General features: G+C 35.1%; 1 protein-coding gene across 1 annotated transcript; it reads right to left on the bottom strand.

Annotated features, from left to right (window-relative positions):
• Positions 1 to 1,983: 1,983 nt before the first annotated feature.
• On the bottom strand, positions 1,984 to 14,129 carry LOC128233459 (death effector domain-containing protein-like). The gene is made up of 5 exons (XM_052947136.1): positions 13,794 to 14,129; positions 10,790 to 10,896; positions 8,133 to 8,322; positions 6,786 to 7,040; positions 1,984 to 4,505 (listed from the first exon to the last, which is right to left on the bottom strand). The coding sequence occupies exons 1-5, from the start codon at positions 14,125 to 14,127 to the stop codon at positions 4,396 to 4,398; spliced, it is 996 nt and encodes a 331-aa protein (XP_052803096.1). The 5' UTR covers positions 14,128 to 14,129; the 3' UTR covers positions 1,984 to 4,395.
• Between the last annotated feature and the right edge of the window lie 9,028 nt (positions 14,130 to 23,157).

Here is a 23,157-nt window from a genome sequence, read left to right as displayed (position 1 = left end):
TTGTCAGCAGTCTTATATTACTGGTTTCTATGGATTTTCGCAAAAATTGGCTCGTTCCAAGACAAAAAATAAAAAGGTTGTCAAAACGTTCAATCTGTGAGAGTGCAGCTTTAATAAGAGTGTAAATATGACAAAACACGAGATTCGAGATGTATACATTCAACTAATAAAAATATAACACTCGCATTTTGCACCACAATGAGATGATACAGCGGTAATGAATCCCAATTTGCGTTTGATTATGCACCAGTCAATTGTAACCACGGCCATCCCAGGTCCGGGGAATAGCGGGGACTTTGACTTTCGGTCAAGCCAACCCCGGCTAAAATCCCCGTCCTGCGGGAATGAACTGATGGTAAAATCCCCGCCAAATGCCCCCGCACCCAAGGGACCTTAGGTTAGGCCCAAACCCCGCTATACTTTGCGCGAAGACAAAATCACTGCATTCACCCGGCACTGAGGGGCCACCTGAAAGGTAAAAACACAGCCCATTTCCCGGCTATCCCCGGCCCTGGGGGGGGGGGGGGGGGGGGTGCGTGGTTACAATTGACTGGTGCATTAGGTAACAGGAACGTCAATTTTGTCTTATTCATGCATAGAAAAACAACCCACGGTGAAATAATCACATTTAAAGTTTAAGCAATGTCTGGTTAAGTGTTTGAATAACAAACGAAATCAAACGTAAAGCACGTTTATAAATAATAGTTAGACGACATGAATTAAAATCTTTATGATTAAGAATGACGTAGTTAGTGAGCGTAGCGAACGAGCTCTTATTAATCATTAAGATTTTAGTTCAGGTTATCTAACTGACTAGTGAATACAACCTCATTGGCTGACACAGAAAATCTATCGCAGGGATTGTGTATCGGATGAGTGGCAGTGGGCGGACCTTAAAACACAAGCCTACTACTTAAAGATTGCCTATCTTCAATAACAAAGGAGTCCGCCCGGTTAGCTCATTCGGTAGAGCGTTGGACTGAGAATCGGACAACCCGGGTTCGATTCCCGGGCGGACCAGGTCACTTCTGTTGTGATTGGTTATGAAATCCTTTCTACGACCATTCGCACTGTACCACTGCCCCTGGCATGAACGGAAGTTGTCAGTTCCTTGCAGAGGTGAAAGCACCTAGTACTGGTTAACCGCCTGCTAGTCTGCCCAGGATAGGTGTGCGGTGGTTGAACTGTCACTATGGGTCCCTTCAATATGCTCACGCCGGGACCCGGAGTATAAACTACTAACACCACCAATATTACGAATCCTAGTCCCAGATTTCCCATGTAGTAAAATCAATGCTGTTTTTCATACTTGAGGTTGTTTCATTATTACAATGTAAATACTGATGTCTTATTTCAAATTTCAATCTTAGAAATGGCATTTGTAAAGAAATGTATTATGCTGGGCACATTTCGATGAAATCAAATGTGTAACAATTTGTAAGTTAAATATGTCTTACATTTTTTTAAGTTTAATATGGTTATAACAAAGATTTCAGAGATAGTTTGAAAGAGTACATCGGTATTTACACTGCAAATACACTGCAAACATAAGACAGCCTTGATTTTCCTACAAAGCGTGCTTTTCCGTTGGGAGAATTTGCTAGCTTAATACATAAAGGTCTTATCTTCCGACTTAACGAAGGGTGCTGCACTCTGTCCTTTTTGGCAGCTCAGTTTCGTCCACATGGACACCAGCAGTAGCATCCTTTAGCCTTCTTATATTTTTTTGTCAAAAAGATTATTTATAAGTATAAATACATAAAAAACTTACTTTATCTGGTAGTTAAAACCTAAAACTACTACCATTAAACCCCTACCATTAAACCTTTTCTAACATTTTTGTAAATTTGTGTGTTCTTGAAACCCAATTCAATGTGCCCCTTTAACCCTTTTCTCCCTGTTCATTTCTGCAGAACCCTGTCCTTTTTAAAACTGGCTCATTTTTTTACATTGAACAAAAACAAACGAAAACAACAATTTAGCATTAAATTTTAATACATTCCAAACAAATGTTCAAATAGATGTGAATGTGTTTGTACAAATGGCAATAATCATATGTATATAAACTATGATGTATATCAGATGATTCAAGAAATATATTATGCACAAATGGTAATCTTAATGCTAACATTTTGTACAATCAGTTACATTGTAAATAATGATTATAAAGATAATTCAGGGACCTAAATGGAAGGTTATGCAGAAAAACAAAAGCGCCAACTGTCACAAAATTTGCCTGTCCTCATTTTAGGATACCAAATTTGGTGATAATTGGTTGTACATGAAGCCATATTAAGAGAGAAAACACTAAAGAAAGTTGTTTTCCAATTTAAGGTTCATACCTCTGGAGTGACTGAGGTGACATGACTGGTTATCAAGCCTGGCCAATATATTCTGACCAAAGTTGATGACTAGAAAAAAGGTTTATAAAATAAATGATCGGACAAGACCAACTTTATGTAATTTATATAAATAAAGGGCATTTACTCTCGAGGTTCTCAAGTGATATGGCTGGTAAACATACTTGTCCAAGATATATCATTTCCATACATATTCTGACCAAATATGTTGATGATTGGACAAAGGCTTCAAAAGTTATTGATAGAACAAAACCAGTTTTAGGTAGTTTATATAATGGAAGGGCAATAACTCTCAAATAACTGGAGCGATTTAGCTGGTTATCAAAATTGTCCCAGATATTAAGCCAATAAACATTATGACCAAAGTTGGAGAAGATTGGACAAAGGCTTCTAAATTATTCACTGGGCAACATACTTGACGCAAATCATGTGCTTGTCCGCCCACCTACCCAACTGCATGTACGCTGTAGGTAAAATGATAATTTGTCTGTTGTTGTTTTTTAAAACGAGCATATAAAAATATTGCAATCAAAATAAAGCTGTTCTCTTTTCACCACAAAAAGTTTATGCTAAGATGGGAAATGAGATTTGACTAATATTTGAAAATTGAGTTTATCTTCATGACAATTAAACACTGTAGTGATACATCAGACCATGGATTTTTTCACATTTCACTTTATTGAACACAGAATGTTCCTTTAAATATCAATTAAATATCTTCACTTCAGATATAAAACCATATAAAATGAATCATATAGTAGCTTATTTAAGTATGAAAATCATAGCATAATGAACATTTTATAAAGCTCTTAGTGTCCCTTTCCTTCTGAATCTTGATATAGGTAGAAGACTGTATGTTACAAACAATCCAGGGTATCCAATAACAATGACCACATGGTGTGAACACTTCAATTCATCCCAAAATACTCTAGTGTTTTAAAATTTAAATTATAATAGCGCAACAAAAAGCATAAACTTCAATACTAAAAATATAACAAGAACCTATGTAACCCTTTGTAATAAGGCTTTAAAGCTGCACACTCTCAGGCATGGATCATTTTGAACACTTTTTATTTTATTTTGTCTGTCTTTTAATGAGCAGATTTTCGCATGAATGTCTAGAATCCGGTGATATATGACGGCTGACATAAGATCCGATTACAGTTTATCATATCAATGTTCAAATTAATGTTTTATGGCTAAAAGCTTTATTCATGCTTTAAGACAAAATGAAATTTTCTGCAGTTCAACATACAAATGAGATCTGTTTTATTGTGAATTACCTAGTAATATGACTGAATTGAAGGCATTCAGGCTAAAATCAGGCCATTCTGACACATATTTTAAAAAAGTGTCAACACTGACAATCTGTGAGAGTGCAGCTTTAAGGCATGAAATTGTCATAAAAGCTGCAACAAAAAATGGCAATTTGGCCAAAAATGGTGGAGAATATTCACTTAAAGGCCTAGTTTAAGGAGTGTTTGGCATGATGATCTCCTGTTGTGCATTCCCTGTTCAATGCACTGATGCCACAGTAGGGGCCAATTACCTGTGTATATGATTATTGACTCAGTGTCATAAAAAAAATGACTATTTCTATGATAAAACTTTAACTGCACAGCAGGATACCCAGATCAGAGATCTGACAGACAGCACAAGGCAATAAAGATAAAGATCAATACACAGAAGTAATGTACTACACACAGTTTTAGGGAAGGGGCACTTATAGAAGGCTTAAACTAGGCCTTTAACAATCACATAGTCAACTTCTTACCATTGAAAAAAGATAATAGTCTTGACTATTGTCTCTGGCAGACATGGAGGAAATGAAAAAATGTAGTTACTGTTAGTAGTTATTTTGCTTACATGAACCAATATAATTCATTGCGTTTCATACATGTAAACTGCATGATCATGCTTTATTTCTTTCCTAAAAGTAAGTTATTTAGGCTCAATATTATAGAAAATTGATTTCTTTTGAGATATCCTCTCCTCTGGTAGTGAGGTACTGTAGACATTTGAGATTGTCCCTGACTCAGGAGGTGAGATTTTTCAGCTGTTTGAGACGACCCCTTCTGTAGTCATCCTCATCAACTGTTACAAGCAATCTCATTGGCTCCTCCCCAACAACCTGCTGAAGCGCTTCTGAAATCATTGAAAAAGACAGACATATAATAAAAATGGTCAGTGTTATTCTAATAGTTGAAAAGCATGACAATAATTGAAGGCACAGCAATTGGCCTTGCTACACATGTGCTGATTGGTTCTAACAAAATGTGTACCAAGTTAAATGTGAATATCTTGAATAGTTTTTGAGTTTTAGTTTCATGGCAATGGTAACAACCTAAAACTGAAGTTTGACTTTTGTACTGGGTATATACAGTATAATCGTATGATACGAATGATTCCACCCGTAAACATTAAAAGTGAGCATCAACCGAAAGCTACTTTCCTGTGATAAAAACTTCCTTTAAGGTCTGAGGCAGGAAACCATTGACGTAATCCCTCCAACATACATGATCACTACTGACCAGTGATGAAATCCTCCTTCAAGGCCTGATGCCCAAAACTGTTGACGTAATCCCTCCAACATACATGATCACTACCGACCAGTGATAAAATCCTCCTTCAAGGCCTGATGCCCGAAACTGTTGACGTAATCCCTCCAACATACATGAGCACTACTGACCAGTGATAAAATCCTCCTTCAAGGCCTGATGCCCGAAACTGTTGATGTAATCCCTCCAACATACATGAGCACTACTGACCAGTGATCAAAACTTTCCTTCAAGACCTGATGCAGGAAATCATTGCCGTAATCCCTCCAGCATACATGAGCACTACTGACCAGTGATCAAAACTTTCCTTCAAGACCTGATGCAGGAAATCATTGAAGTAATCACTCCAACAAACATGAGCACTACTGACCAGTGATCAAAATTTTCCTTCAAGACCTTATGCAGGAAATCATTGAAGTAATCCCTCCAACAAACATGAGCACTACTGACCAGTGATCAAAACTTTCCTTTAAGACCTGATGCAGGAAATCATTGCCGTAATCCCTCGAACAAACATGAGCACTACTGACCAGTGATCAAAACTTTCCTTCAAGACCTGATGCAGGAAATCATTGAAGTAATCCCTCCAACAAACATGAGCACTACTGACCAGTGATCAAAACTTTCCTTTAAGACCTGATGCAGGAAACCATTGCCGTAATCCCTCGAACAAACATGAGCACTACTGACCAGTGATCAAAACTTTCCTTTAAGACCTGATGCAGGAAACCATTGAAGTTATCCCTCCAAAATACATGAGCACTACTGATCGGTGATAAAAAACTTTTCTTCAAGACCTGACGCAGGAAACCATTGACGTAAATCCCTCCAACAAACATGAGCACTACTGACAGGTGATATAAACTTCCTTCATGGCCTTATGCCGGAAACCGCTGATGTAATCCCTCCAACAAACATGAGCACTACTGACAGGTGATATAAACTTCCTTCATGGCCTTAAGCCGGAAACCGTTGAAATTATCCTTCCAACATACATTAGCAGTACTGACCTGTGATAAGTACTGACCTGTGATAAGTCTTGAAGTAGGAAACTGTTTAAATAATACCTACAAAATGCATCATAACTACTGACATATGATAAAAATCCTCTTCAAGGCCTGCAGCAGGGACCCGATGAAATAATCCCTCTAAAAAACATAAGGACTACTGACTTATGATAAAAACTCCCTTCTAAGTCTGCAGCAGGGGACCGTTGAAATAATCCCTCAAAAATACATAAGGACTACTGACTTACGATATAAACTCCCTTCTAGGTCTGCAGCAGGGGACCTTTAAAATGATGATAACAAACATTAGGACTACTGACCTGTGAGAAAAATCCTATCAACGCCTTTAGCAGGGAATGGTTGACTTATTCCCTCTAAAATACATAAGGACTACTGACCTGTGATAAAAACTCCATTTAAGGCCTGCAGCAGTAAACAATTGACATAATTACTCCAACAAACATTAGGACTACTGACCTGTGATAAAAATCCTATCAATGCCTTCAGCAGGGAATGGTTGACTTATTCCCTCTCAAATACATAACCTGTGATAAAAGTCCTATCAATGCCTTCAGCAGGGAATGGTTGACTTATTCCCTCTAAAATACATAAGGACTACTGACCTGTGATAAAAACTCCCTTTAAGGCCTGCAGCAGGGAATGGTTGACTTATTCCCTCTCAAATACATAAGGACTACTGACCTGTGATAAAAACTCACTTCAAGGCCTGCAGCAGGGAATGGTTGACTTATTCCCTCTCAAATACATAAGGACTACTGACCTGTGATAAAAACTCACTTCAAGGCCTGCAGCAGGGAATGGTTGACTTATTCCCTCTCAAATACATAAGGACTACTGACCTGTGATAAAAACTCCCTTTAAGGCCTGCAGCAGGGAACCGTTGACATAATCCCTCCAAAATGCATCAAGACTAGTGATCTCAGAAAACTTGATTTCACACACAACAGCCCCAAGATCTCGAGCCTTCAGTATTGTGCTGGCTTGATTGAATTTGTCCATCTTGCGAGCCATTTCGTGTGGCTTGTGGCTATGTACGTTGGCATCCAGTATTTCTTGATGATCTTGATATTCATATTTTACCCGTAACTTTACATCTGTGAAAAGAACAAACAAGATTTTATGTCACAATAACAAAAGCCAGACAAAAAAAAATGTCATATAAACAAAAAAAGCAGTTGAAATCCTTTAAAACATCTATTTTAAATGATTTAGATGATTCTGACAATATTCTTTAATTCGTTTATCAATGTTAGCATTTTTTCGAAGAAAACTGCTGCGTATAAAAAGCAACACTCATCATAAGGTTCCAGCATAATGTTTGTTTTTATATATATATACATGTATATATATTTTTACAAGTGAATAACATGACGGTGTGACATTTAAAGGTATGTCTTATGGGGTTTCTGAACCCTTTCCCTTACTAAAGAATTTGAAAGATCAAAAATAAACACAACCGATGTTATGATAATGATGTTACTCGTATTGTAATAGGGTTAAGCCAAAGAGTTATCATAGACCAGAAAGAGAGCTGCCTCCTGTCCCTTATCACAAGCATGCTTCTGTCCTCATGGAGGCCAGCCAGGGCAGCCTTCTGCACCCATAAAATGAAATGCTTAAGACTGTCAATGATTTCTTTTGTGTTCATCAAAACTAATAATATGGTTATATTTTTACATATCAGGCAGTTGAAGCATAAATTGTTTTAAAAATGGTAAATCTGCGAGGGTGCACCTCGCAGATTTACCATTTTTACAAGTTTTTTTTATATTTTGTCTTGGAAGGAGCAAATTTTTGCGTAAATATCTGCAAACCAATGATATAAGATTGCTGACAAAAAATCAGATCATAGATTTTCATATTTCCGTTAATGACCTAAACGGTTTAAGAAAAATGCATAAAACATCAATTTTTGAACTTAAAAATAAATACCTGCTATCTATTTTTTGTCAGCAGTCTTATTCAACTGGTTTTCATGGATTTTCACAAAAATCGGCTCGTTCCAAGACAAAAAATAAAAAAAGTTGTCAAAACCTTCAATCTGTGAGAGTGCAGCTTTAAACACAATTCCTAACATTTTCTGTCACATTCATAATGTTCAAGTACTTCATGCGCCCTTTTCTTCCCTAGTACCCTGTCCAACTATTGCAGCAGCCTGTCTTTAAATATATATAAACTTGAATTACCACATGTTTCTCGTATTGGATGAACACATATAGATCGGTCGACAGGGACATTTGAAGATGAACAGGCAACATCAAAGACTTCTTTGGAGTGCAAATTGAAAGCACGAGCTTTTGAGCAATTGGTAAAGATGGCCTGTCGTTTAGCTGCTCCTTTATCTCGAGCATCTTGCATATGGCAGCTTTTTCTTTTCTGAAAAATTAAGTAGCAATTATAGTTGGAGTAAAATTATGACAAAAAAGTATTTTACCTGAAGTGTCCAAATAACTGTCGGTAAACCTCTATCATTTACATATGATGATAGAGCTACACTAAAAAATATTAGTCTATAGTATAGAAAAAACTTTTACATATCTTATTGTATGAACCATAAGGCGTTATGACCAGACAATGCGAATGTCCGTCGGACAGTTGGACATGTCCGGTATATTTCAATTTTGACCGACGAAACTTTTGTTTTGGTCGGTCACAATGTCCGGTGAAAAATTAAAGTCAGCACCGTTTAATTTTCGGAAAATTTACTTTCAGTTTCTAAATAAATGTTCAGAGTTATTTTTATATCATGATTATTCAGCGTGTTAATCCGTGTTTCACTATTTGTAAACCCCGTTTCGACATGTTTCCGTAAAAGCCGATAAAAGGCGTAAGGTTCCGATTTCAGCTCGTACTCTTATACTTTTATTTTACGGAAATGTTCGGAAATTACAAAATTCCGTATGTAGTGGTTCCCGGCAATCGTGTTAATTTAAATATGATGATTAATATACCGAGCTGACTTTCTTTCCGCTCTGTTTAACATTGCCAATAACAAGAACTCTACTTTCGTTTTTGCATAAATGGTGTGCCTGAGTTTGACTAGTAGTACAATTCGTTACATTTTTTAACCGTATTGTATCTTTAATTTAAAGATGAATAAAAAGAGTAAGATCTAGCTGTTCCATGGGTAGACGAACCAGATGAGTTTTTTTTGGAAGAAAAAAATTATGACATTTATAAGATCCGAATATTGATTTTTTTACATTATGTTTGGCTTTTTTTTTGTAATTTATTATTGTACTGTAAGACAAATCTAACCAAAATGATCTAAACCTGTTATAATGGGAAATTACAAAACTTATTTAACAAAGAGGCTTAAAATCAAGGTTTAGGCTGATGTAACTGAATACTGTTTGTAACATTGCGACAGGTAAAAATTTGGTGCGACAGGTAAACTTTCAGTGTTTACCTGTCGCAATGTCCTGTGAAGAAGAAAAAGTTTTCGCGTTGTCTGTATGACATCATTGTGTTGCGCTCGGATTTGGTAAGAGCGACATCATTTAACCAAAGCCATACCATGTTTCAATTATCGAATATTCTAATTATAAATACAAATGTATATTGTTGATAAATGTTATTTAATAAATACTCAGCTGCAGACGATTTGACTCATTTGTAATAATGATAAATAACTATTTAGAATGTAAATTTGTATTGGATTGAGCACATGTGTGTGTCCATGCTGTACAAACACAGGCAGGCATATTTCAGAGTTTTCCCCAAAAGTCCTAGCACGCTTCATAGAATTTGCTTGCATACTCCGGTTCATATCTATATAGCATGAATATACAATAATTGACCAATCCTTAATTCAACAAAGGCTTGTCAAGTATGTATTTGTGGACCAGGTTCCTAATAGAAAAAAACATTTCTTGCTCACAACAATTGACCAATCCTTAAATCAACAAAGGTGGACAAGGTTCCAAATAATAAAAACATTTCTTGCTCACAACAAGTGTGCAATGATTTACAAATGAAATTCTGTAGCCAAAGGAGCAACAAGGGGCAACACACTTACAAATGCATTGTAGCCATGCAAACTTTTCAAATCTTTATTAAAATACAATATATAGGAGGGTTGTTGACCAAAAAGCAATGATTCTAAAAAAAGATGTGTACTAGTCATTGCGATTGATTATGTCTTCAAATTTTCAGGACATAATGTCAAGGCATGACATTTACTGAATATTTTTGTGTAAAAAAATAAGGTGCAAATAACACTGTGTATAATAAGTATTAAATGCGCATTGAATGCATTGTTTTTGAGAAAGGACACATCATGAAATATATAATATATTTATCATCCTGTTGATTGCAGAGAACTTTGTTCCAATTTTTAAACATATTAAACAAGTTTTTTTATTTTTGTTAAAAATCTTCCTGAACAACACTCAAATGTGAAAAAGGGTTAAAATCAAAGCGATGGGGTAATAGTTCCAAACTTGATATACTCATTTATAATGTGTGATACCCAATTGTTTTCAAAAGTGTGCAGTAATACTCTAAAGCATTGAAAAACTTATTAATCTGTAACTCTGAAACAGTTTTTTATTTCTTATATTTAAATCTTCCTGAAGAACACTGTAAAGTGATCTAAAATTCAATTCATGGCTTCACAATTAAAAAATAAATTAATTTAACACCAAGTATCTTTTATCAGTTCCTTCAATCAAAATTGATGACAGAAATGAAAATTATATTGTGTTCCTTTTTAAATGGGCAGAAATGAAACTTTTTTATTTCCCTGGTACAGATATATTTTTGAATAGGCTTAAGTAGAAAAAAAAGTAGTTGCCTGTAGTTAACATGAGAAGAAATAATAATGTGGAAGCAATTACTTTACCCTTATTCTCTCACTGCATCGAGACGGAATCAGGCCTTTAGGTAGGAAGTCATCAACCTGACGGGGGCAAGTCCTTTCTAAGTAATCGACTACAGGGTCAACTTCAACTGAAATTTATAAAAAGTATGAAATTAATGGAAAATTATATTGTTCAAGCTGTTACAGATCAGCATAAAATTTGATTTTTTTCCATAAATGTCCTTTTCTGGCAGCTTTTATTTCATTGTTAGTTGGATTCCAACAAAACAATGACAAAATATTGCCTCGGGGGAAACATTCAACATGATCATCCTCTCTTTGTTTTGTATAGAGATGATCATCAACAAGTGACATGACAAGTATAAACGCAACCGCAGATTAGCATGTCGCTCCAACAGAATGTTAGATTGTGCATTCATTCTTCAATTATCCCATCTAGACTATTAAAATCATATTTTTCACATATATCCTTCGATCTCTTTCAACACTGATGAACATTAATTTTCTCCCACCTCAGATAAGAAGATCCAATAATTTTACCATGCTAGAAATTCTTTTCTTGCATACCGGACGTGTGTTTCCAGTCATGTGACCAGTGCTGGAAAGACCCATCTTACATACCCCATGTAAGATGAATCACGCTCAACAACGCGCCACTTCTTATTTTATTTATTGTATGGTTTATGAAAAATATATCATGCCATTTCAATAAAGCGCAATCAAATATATATGTTTGCAAGACTTTGAATTAAAATTGAAAAAAAGTTATCGTAATACATGCTATTTTTAGTTATTTAAAATTACTGTGCTCTATGACATCATTAAACAACGTCGCACACGCTTTTTGGTGTAATTGTACAAAAGATAGTTTTCTACGTCATTTTTTTCCACAAATTGATAAATTTAGATATGCAAGAAAAAATATTAATCATGTTTTTCCGGTCCGGATGGAAAAATTTGACCCTCGGGCATGCTGCGTGGCCAGTAACTGAGGCAAGCCTCGTTACGGGCTTACGCACGTGCCCTCAGGTCTGTCGCACTGTTAGCACTTTCAGTACTGATAAAAATGAAGAAACTAGCAGACCTCCTAAGACTATTAAATTATAATACATTTGCATTGACTTTTGTTACTTTATTATATGGCATAGAATGCTTAATTAACCTAATTTGATACTTTGGAAAAAAAAGCAAGTAACTCTATGAAAATGCGAGTTGAAAATTTAGTAATACCCACTTGCAAAAAATTGCAAGTAGGAACATTTCTTAAATTCGAGCCCTGGCAATTATTTTCACTTAAGCACAAAAGAGTTCCAGCAAAAAAATACATTTTTACTTAATTTTGTGTAACTGAGGTGGGAGAAAAAGCATCTACCATAGCCGCTCGTGTAAGATAGTTTATCCCGACCCTCGCGTATGGTGTTTTGCGGAACTCGGTAAACCTTGTTTCCGCAAAACACCCTACGCTCGGGGTGGAATGAACCTATCTTACACTCTCGGCCATTGAAGATACTTATAATCTTTTGTTGATTGGTCTTATTTTGCTCTTTCGACAGCCTTTCTTCACACTTCACTGTTGGAGCTAGACTGGAGCTATAAAAGTTATACTGCATGTATGACATAATTTAATTATGATGAGGAATACTGTCTTATACACTTTATGATTTATTCATCAAAGGAGTTTCATTAAGTTCTACCACAAAACTAATAGATATAAATTATTTTATTTACTGTCAATTTCTCTGTGAAAAGGTAGCATTTAAATGCTGATCTTTAAAAAGAACAATGATATACTTTCTACAAAGAGGCTTTTGAAGTTTATGAAGTTCTGTCTATGCCAATTGGCTGCATTATGGCTTGACCCTGCTGTGAAGCCATCATTACTCAAAGTGTCATATAAAGTAACACAAGATGAACATGAATGCAATTCCGGGTCAAACAAAGATACTTACTCTTCAAATGTTATTTGGATAATTTGACTGACAAATCTTGTTTATAAATATCATTTTTTATGAATATGCATGAGGCATGGGAGACAACTCTTTTCCAATGAAATCACATCTTACAATAAGATACTTTTCAATAACCCAGAAGTGTCAGCTATCTCTGTAGGCAAGAGGTTTTAATCACTGTTTGAAAATTTCTTTTGAATCAGCAAACCAAGTTCAAATCAAGCTTTCGACAGAATATAAGAATCTATAATGTGTTTCCGGGGCACGGGCGTTAGCGGGTAACCAGGCTTGCCGAGTTACTGGCCACGCAGTGTGCCCGATCCGGACCGAAAAAAACATAGAATTTTAGATGCAAGAAAAATATAATCATGTTTTTCCGGTCTGGAAAGATTTCGTGCTGGGCACGCTGCCTGGCCGGTAACTCGGCAAGCCTCATTACCGGCTTACGCGCATACCCTCGGCTCCGATTCTTCTATTTGTACCGCAAACACATGACAGATACTTATATTCTAAGGGAAAAAGTAAGTAAGAGTGTCTGTCCACACTGGTTCCTTGTGGGACAAATGAAAGTGCCCCAAATTATTCACAATCACAAGTTTTTCCTAGCCCAATTGCTTGCAGTACCAAAGCATAACACAGATATGTATCAAGGGTATCCGATTATGAGTAAAGTCCAGATTTTAGAAGTGTTGAAGAAACAGAGTGATAAACAAGGAGGTCATGGTAAGATACTCTAGCTCTTTGTGAATAAACCTTACTTGGAATAAAACTGGTTTTAATGGTGAGTGCCAGGCAAGAGAATTATAGGTACCATATTTAAATGAGTTTTGGTATTACAAAGCTGGGAATCAAACCTACAATTCAGCACATCCGAACCAAAACAAATCAGGCTTCATACCTTATTTCCAATTACTTACTGATTTAATTAAGTGGTTAAAATGATCAAGCATACAAGGTAGTCATTCTAAAATGCTGTACAGGCTTCTTTTTCGATGATGTTTAGCCTGGACAGCATTTTAGAATGACTAGCTTACATGGATGTCAATCTGACACATCAGGACGTCATCTTACACTACCTTTTTTCCTTCTTTCCAAGGTGGCTAATTCTGCAATCTGTGGATTATATTTTCGAAGATTATCTACTATTGGACCTATATTGCTGTCATCGACAATGCCCTTGCTTTCAAGAAATTTTAAAAACGTTCGTGCGTCACACTGGTACATTTTTCTTGGCAAATCAATGCCATTTGACCGACTTCCTTTGGTGGAAAAATGGGGTGAAAGGAAAAAATGCATTTTACAATCATCAGTGTCCTTCACAGACATGTTTTTACTTAAATGTTCAAACATGTTATGCAATTTTGTAACGATATCATTATAATTTTGTTTTTGCTCCATGGGCGACGCCATTTTGAAATCTTATTCGTCAAAACGGCTTTGAAAGTCGGTCTTTTAAATCGGCAGCCACAGCAATCGGCATGTTGTTGTTCCTGAATAATAAACAGGTCAGCCCGTGCGAATTGGCGGCCTTATGGCTAGATTCATACGCGCCTGAAAGTGTATTCAAATAGAGACATGAGTGCAAAGTGAACACAGTTCTTATGGCATTAAGAATTGCCATTTTAAGGGGCGAGCAGTTTGTTTTTTAACTAGACAGACGATATGGTTCAAAGCCCGAGACGTTTGTAAATTTCATTGCGAAATCCATATCTTATCACAATAGATTCATCCTTTCGGAACTTTGGAATGGAAATATGCCAAATTCAATCCTAAAATAATTTTCGGATAGATTATTAGAAACTAAGCAGAATTGCGCGACCATAAACTACGAATGTACATAAATTATCTTATTTCATGTATTTTTAATGCATCAAATATTCATATTATGTGGACGACTCCACCGCTGATGAATCAGGCTATGACACAATAGGGACAAGTTTGCGTTAAAGCTTAAACATTGAAACACAATGGTGCACATAATATGGCATAAATCAAATCAACACAAAGGGTATGCTTATTAGTACAAACATTCGACTACTGAAACAGTTACCATCTCTTAACCTGTCTGACATCATCGACACTAGTTAACAATGGAATTCACAAATAGATCAGGTCTGCAATACATACTATAAAATGATGAAACCTTTCTTAAAGACAATATATAATATATATATATATATATATAATGAAGAGTATATGAAAGCTCGTATGTCCCACCGCAGGTTGATTACTGTGGTATAGTTTGGTTAAAGTAACTAAATCGTGTCAAAAGTGATATTTATTCAAAAGAGAGCAGCCAGCAACGTATTCCTGAAACATATTGCAACTCCATCTGTTTTATGTAGAACTACCTAAAAACAAAAGGGTGCTAATCTACTCACCCTGGCGTAGGTGCATATAAGCATATTACTCAACTTCATATTCTGGTTAAGGGTTTGCATGTAAGCACACATAAGTAAATATCTCACTAACTACTTGATAAACTAAAATTAAACTTTAAAGAACGGTGCTCAACCATCCAGCCTACTTAATAAATCAAGTAAGATAACTCTACTTTGCATATACAAATTATGGTCTTTTATAATTCGACTCACAAACTCAATATCTCAGCAATTTCTTGATGTATTGCATTGATATCTTATACCTTATATAGTATATCGAACATATTATGTCGCTAACTTAATCATCCAGGCTGTGGTTTTACAGACATGTCAAAAATAAATGCATTACGTTCACGCAAGCCTGTGTTGAAGGCAAAGAAACACGATTGAGGGTGAAAAATGAATTACTTAAAATCAACTTTTCTATACACACCCGATCAATTACATGCGAATGATATCAACAAACGCACTCTTGAAATTTGTCTAGTCGCCATTGACAATTCAAAAAGTGTAGTCCATATAGTTGGTTATCCATCGGTAAATAGGTAAAAATGAAAGTTTTACAACCTACCGGAAACAGGCAACTGGTTTTTAGCCGAGCTGTATATTCGAATCTTGGAATCTTGAGCCGTATCGAAAAGTTTTGAATAAATCAAGCTACAATGTAAAAAAAGGTGCCATTCAACTATAAATTTGCATTTTACCTTTTTTGAGACAGATAGAGCCCAAACTGACCCCAAGTGTCTCCAAGACAGATATTTGACATGGCCATTTGCACTCTTATGGCTGTCTGCTATTTTAATTTGCGCCATTTCGATAAATTTTCTTCAGTAGATACAGCAAAATTTAGGATTTAATCTATTTATATCGTATTGAATAAAGAAAAAGTATGTGCAAAGTAGACTCTACCGCGCAATAGAGCTGTGTCCGCAATAATTCCACTAAAGAACAGGTACCTGCATGCACGGTCATCATGGCTGTCACCTGACATCACCTAACAGTCATCTTGAGGTCAGATTGACCAAAACGGATCTTCACTGTCAAAGACCATATATTTAGGTCAAAGAAGCACTTAATCCGACTATGTTTGAGAGGAAATTTTATGAAACTAGATCAAACTATAAGAATTTACGAAAAGCATATATATCAACTAACAATTATTTTATTATGAAAAAAATATGTATGTTCAATAAATTGGTTGTTACTATTCTCTTGTACTTTTAAGACCTTCATGTTTTGGTTGCGGGCTGCGGAACGGGGATTTATTCGAAACCAATGCTAGAAATGGGTGTGGGAAATATGGCTTTGCTTGATGCATCCAGGGATATGCTTAATGTGGCAAAAGAAAGAATGATTTCGGAAATAAAAGCCAGTAAGTTGTTTTTATATGTGTATGTTGTTAACAAGCTCGCCTTGGTAAACAATTATAACGGTAAGATATTTCTCTGCGAACTCCTCTTTAAACGCATGTTTATCATGTCTAGCAAGTTTGACTGAATCGTTATAGTCCTCAGAGGTAAGACAATGCTCATCATTCGTGTAGCTTTTTATACATTCAGTTATACATTCAGTGTGATACTGTACTGAACCTATCATATATAAGAGGTATTTTCCACAGTTTTTCTGTTAATTAAAAAGGTTAAAGGTTATTTACTTTTAAGATAACTACCTGACTTCAACGTCGACCAAACAGTTCAATCACACGGATAAAAACACTGCACTGCAAATTATGAAAATTGATACAGATTTAATAAAATTGAAAACAATAATGTGCTGGCAAATACATTGTGTTTAATTTTTAGCTTCAAAAATGTTTACAAATACAATGTAGTATGTTTTCGCACGCAAAACGTATGATTTTACAAATTTACTTTCGTTTATTCATGATCTGCCTATAACATATTATCCATGTCAAGGAAACATTCTGCCTCTTCAAGTCACATGGCAAATTGCGACCTGACACCTGCAGTATTTTTAGTATTTAGTTTGTATACATTGCTTCTAATTTATTTTGAACAAACAGTCTGTCATGTTGAACAAACATGGTCAAGAAAGCTAATTATAAATGATTTAAGTAAGTTTTGTATTATCCTTTCGAAAAATAGATTTATTCTTAGATAGTTCTTAAAAGAGACTGCATCATTTTCAACGATTATGTTTTCTTTACGCAGACAAGGTGACAGCCGTTGTGGAGGATACATTGCCAAATATACCGTTTGAAGACGATTTATTCGACGGCGTCCTGCTAAATACGGTATATAAACTATTTATGATGTTATCGACACATTTTCTTAATCTACGAAACAAGAATTTCATTTCATTTTGAACAAACTGAAAGTTTAACTAGCTCCAACTTCAGTTATTTTATAAATTTGCCGTACTGTTAAATGGATTAATATAGAGATCAATATAAGTTTTATTAAAATTCAACGCATATATTTAGTTTTTTCTGCGACTCATTACATTATGGCCACGTTCAGAATATTTAGATGGAAAAACGTTCACACAATTATATAAGAGAACAGGCAGTGTTTTAAGACTCATACAATAGCTTCTCCTCTAAATACATATATGTGAATATATACTTGTCACGTGTCGGACATATAATATGATTAATATTTTTTTACAAAACAAGGCATTTTTAAAGCCATGGGCTAAAGATAAGTAAAAAAATATTATAAAATATAACACATGCTGTGACATAATTTTGTAACATTTAATTATATTACTGAAAATTGAATTAATGACATTTAAAGCTGCACTCTCACAGATTGAACGTTTTGACAACTTTATTTATTTTGTCTTGGAACGAGCCAAAAAAATACTTATCTATAAATGCATTCCCGGCTTCTAGCAGTACATGGTTATCTAGTTAAGTAGATAACCAGTTGTATAAATCTATTAATAGATAGTGATTCTTTTTATCCAGTTGACCAGTTATCATGTTACAGATTTGCGTGAATTCCAGTCGGGTCCATACTGGAAATAATTGCATTATATTGTGAAGATGCATTTTGCGAAACACTACTTGACCGTCCTAAACATGTAGCTTCCAATACCAGTAAAATTTCAAGTCAATTTGAAATCTCTCATTGAACGCCTCAACGTCGCATATAAAGCATTGATAATATATTGCATTAGCAATGGTGAAAAATATAATATCTTTGCATTAACATACATGGACCAGACTGACATGAAACACACATTTACCATGTACATTTGACTTTTTGGCTAGACGCTTTATACGTATACACATATCGCATACCTTATTGATGCCCCCTTACAAAGCAGTCCACACGCACGCCTACATGTTTAAGTAGATGGATTTGAGAAGGTTTGTGTTCACAACGACGAAAATACTATTCATTTTCAGATACTACACCATTTACCAATGGGTGAAAGTGGAAATTTCATAGGAGCAGTTGAGACCCTGAAAGAAGCGCCCCGAGTTTTGCGACCAGAAGGAATTATTGTTCTTACAATAACACTTGATTCGTGTTTCAAAAGTCCTTGGTTTGTACATTTGTTCCCAGAGTTGATCAATCGATCAATTGCCATTTTGCCGTCTGCAAAAGACATCAGCAGGATTCTTACAGAAGCAGAACTGACATGTTTGACAAAGATGATTTTTTTAGAATTTGGTCAATTTAGCGATGAAGACTACTATTATTACAGTAACATTTTTCAGGACGAATGGATAAACAGCGCTGTCATGTTTGAACTCGCAACGAAGGAAGAGATAAAACTTGCCCGACAAAAAGTAAAGACAGAGGAAATAGGTTTCATTTTCATAATGTCATTATTGGGGTATGCACGTAGTTGGGCTGTTCATATCCCTGATTATGACATCAATCCTGCAATTCAATGCTTATATTTACACCAACAGTTCATTATTTCAATCAAATGCAGTTATTTTTTATACCCATTCTGTCAATAGGACGACCCGACCGTAACCGGAAACTGGATATCAAATTACACAAATCACAATAACGCGGGAAAAGATCAACCACTTGAAATCACTTTTGAATTCAAACACTGATGACAACAATACATTTATCATATCATAAATTAACACTTTCTAAAATGTTGGTTTACGTTTTTCGGGGATTGCTGACACAAAACAAACAATAAAAAGATAAACAATTTTCATGTATATTCCTTTGCGAAATTCGCGATCCGAAAATATCCGAAGATTTTGGGTTCATCGGATGATAATCGCAATTTTTCAAAAGTGAAAGAAGCTCAATTTTATTTGCAAAAATATGACTACCACTCACACTGAATCAAGCATACCATGTAAAAGAAAACTTTTGAGTTGGTTTTTGCATGCATTTTTCTTTCCGTCTTTTTACTAACTTTTATACTTTCTGTCGATTGTTATAGGATATGAAAGTGAATTAACAATATTAGTTGCTCTTCTCTAAGTAAAGGTTTTATACATTGTACGTGTACGTGCAAGAAATGCTTTTAGGATTGTTTGCATAAAGTGGAGATACGCACTCATTTTTTTAGATTTCTTGTTAACCGACATTTGGCAATTTTAGACTTTAAAATGTTGTGAATGTGATCCCGTTTGGTCTCGAACAAACTACAATAAAATTAAAGTTCCATGTATTGGAGCTCACAATGACATTTACAATTGACCGGATTATTATTAATAATAGGTGTTAATATCCAAACCGGAATTTCTTCAAAAAGTGAAGAGTAAAAGTACGAAGTTCTTGACCAACACATTACAAGTAAAGGGTGGCCCGATATGAGATATACGGGGCAAAGGAAACCATATCGATTTCTGAGCCCCGTATATCACACATCGGGTCACCTACTAAATGAATTCTGGATACTACTGTTCGCAATTTTGTTTTAGTTCAATAATAATTAAATGACCCTGGGTTTAACTAATACCCATCTATTGAATTACATATAAGGTCCAACTTCACACATCAAAGATGGTGACATCTGCCATTATTGTGTGGGCGATTGGATAACGTGGAACTAGCTCTTGTATAGTTGTTTTTCATCTCCTTGTTGTGCATCCGTGCATTCACAATTTGTATTGGGGTAATTTTAAGCGCTGAATTAAATTGTATCTTTGAAAATTACGCTCGCAAGAACGCTGGGTTGAGAAAAGAATCCCCTAGAAATGGCTTTGCGTTAATATGATTGACGAACACCTTAATTTGCTATTAGAAATACGAGTGCATATGTGTTTATTTCCTTTTTCTAAGAAGAGCTGTATGAGATGGTCAGTATATGTATGCTTGTATCGTGCTTAAAGGAGGTAGCATTGTTGATCAGTGTTGATGTATTTGTCTAAGATGTCTGTAAATGGTCGTTGCGTACTAATGATTATTATTATTGTTTTCAAACTGATACTGTCGTTAATGTTACGTTTTCGTTTGATATTGGTCTTATTTATGATTTTTGAGTAAATCTCTCATACACTGGATTAACTCAATGAACGTCTTTCTCATTGACTGATCAAAGTTTGTAACCTCAACGTTTAACATACAGTATAAAGCAAATCATAATTATGTGATAAACTTATACACTTACATACTAAAATCAACAACCGAACGACCAAATTTATGACACATGTTCTTAATGTTTGTGTACTTTAAACCTTGGTAAACTTTAAGTATGGCCTATTTAAGGTCAAAGCGTAAGTATTATCTTATAAGTTGATACTAGCCTCCATTAGGCTAATATATTCACAAAATTAAGTACTAAAACAGTTTAAGCCCTCAATTCAGTCCTTTCATTGACCGTCCTTAAGCGGCAGACCAATAATTATTAATATACGGCATTTAACATTATTGTTTCTTATTGCCATGGTGCTTTCGTTTAATCATTCATGCAAACACTTTACTGATCGTTTCAAGGCCGCATCCAAACGTTTATAAATGTAGATATTTTGATGCATGTATAATATACCTTTATTGCTTTGGGATGTTGCGTGTCTCCCGTTAAGTTTCAATATAGGCCTTAGCGTTGTGCATTCAAAGAAGATCGTTGTTAAGTGCTTCACTGGGCTTTTTCCGAAGTTCCCCTTTTATTATTAGTGTGAGGTAGAGGTTGAGTAGGCGTAAACAGATATCCCCCATCCCAAACAAGTGAGCCCCCTGTTTTCGTTTACAGTTTCCGTGGCTGAATCCCAAACATGTACTGTATACTTTATTTTAATTACATCTAAGTCATTTGTTGTCATGTTACATTGTGTATCTCTCGTTGTGTGTATTTAACGCCATATACATTGCGGTGACTCTTAATACGGTCTTGGATAATTACTCAATTGACATTACAGGGACAATAATTGGCATCAACTAGCGGATCTAGCGCACCAGCCCACAACACCCCCCCCCCTCACCCCCCAAAAAAAAGAAAAAAAAGAAAAAAGTACTGTAAAATCAATATTGTATAACATTCACCAGAGTGCATTATTTAAGATTAAATTTGTCGAACTGTTCTTCGAGGAGATTAATCTATATTCCGAGCGCTCCGAGGGAAAGGGCACTTATTCTAAACTGCGCAATCAAAGTGCAACCCATCCAACGTCATACCCTTGCATCTTTAATAAAATAAGAAGTTTTTAACGATGGTATATTTTAAAGTTTATTTGTCAAACATTCATGCCTTTGCGTGTGGTATAAAGGCAATGATTTGTTTTGTGTGAATTTTATATTGAACACCTTGTAATGAAAACCTATACATCCATTTGTGTGATATATCTGAAGGTATTTTAATTTCCTCAAGAAGAAAAGAGTTTAAATCGTTACATCTAAATGGAATAAGACGACGTCAATAATCATGAGGGAGTTATTGTTATAATTGCATTTATTTGCATTTTTCGGATCTCGGAAATAGCGCTACACCATAGATGCGATATTCGTATTATGTCATTAGTGCAACCATTATTATGACAACATTCCATATGCTGTATATGTCAATTTGATGAAATGTGTGATTTTACTGATAAAATGGCATTGGGATTGAAAATTAATTAAACAACAAGTCTTAAGAGATCCTTTCAAAAAAGTACATTCTGGCTTTTAATTATAATTTTATGCAAACTAAAATTACTTCGTATATGCCGCCGGCCTTCGCCAGGGGAAAGTTACGTCCTCTTTGTTATTTTCATTATTTGTTAAAGATTAACAAAACCCAAGCTGCAGATCCTGGCTCAGCAGTTCATGGCAAAAACATTCACAAAGGACAGAATGTTATTTTGTAAATGTGGAGGTCTTGAGCCAAAGGAATATTTGACTTCCAATGGCCGAACTACAAACGTTGAATACTTTTAACTACTTAGGAACTGTTTTAAACTACCCATTAAGATTGAAATCACGAATATTAGTTGGTATAAGCGCCGTTTATATCATTAAGTAAATGCAAGGATTTTGATATAAAACAAATATAAAGAAACTTTGTCGGATTTCATGCTTTTGTAGCTATGATTCTAAATACAATTTAGATATATAGGGCTAAACTTAGTAAATATAAATGGAAAACAATGGAATTTCGGAAACGTCCGGCCCCAATTTCTCGAAACTTCTTAAGCTTAACAGGCTTAATTAGCTTATTTCAATTAGCCAAAATACACACTTAATTTGAATTTTGATTAATGAAAAATGGTTGAATGTAATCAACATACAGATAATTCCTATCTAAAGTATAAAAAAAACTCTTAAAGAAGTAAATATTAAGCAAATTGTTGAAAAACTATAATAGTCAGTTAGCTTAATCCTGTTATAAGAGACTTACGAAGTTTCGAGAAATTGGGGACTGATGTTTAGAAAAATAATGATTCATCAGTGTTTATGGAAAACTTGGCCAATCTCCTTTTTATAACCAAAGCGTGGCAGGAATAATACAATATTGGTTAAAAAAATTCAAAAGTGTTACCATTGAAATACGTGCTATATAACTGCATTTATTATCCGATTGTGTCAATGGTAAGAATGACTGGATGAATATGTAAGAAAGCTTTTGGGAAATTGTGGTTTTGCTTATGTGTTTTATAACGACAAAGTTCTGAATGTGAAACCGTTCTTGTGCTGAT

This window comes from Mya arenaria, chromosome 5 (assembly GCF_026914265.1).
Source record: "Mya arenaria isolate MELC-2E11 chromosome 5, ASM2691426v1".
In the NCBI taxonomy this organism is placed as follows: Eukaryota; Metazoa; Mollusca; class Bivalvia; order Myida; family Myidae; genus Mya; species Mya arenaria.
The sequence above is the reverse complement of the archived record's forward strand: the minus strand, read 5'-3'. Positions and strand labels throughout refer to the sequence as shown.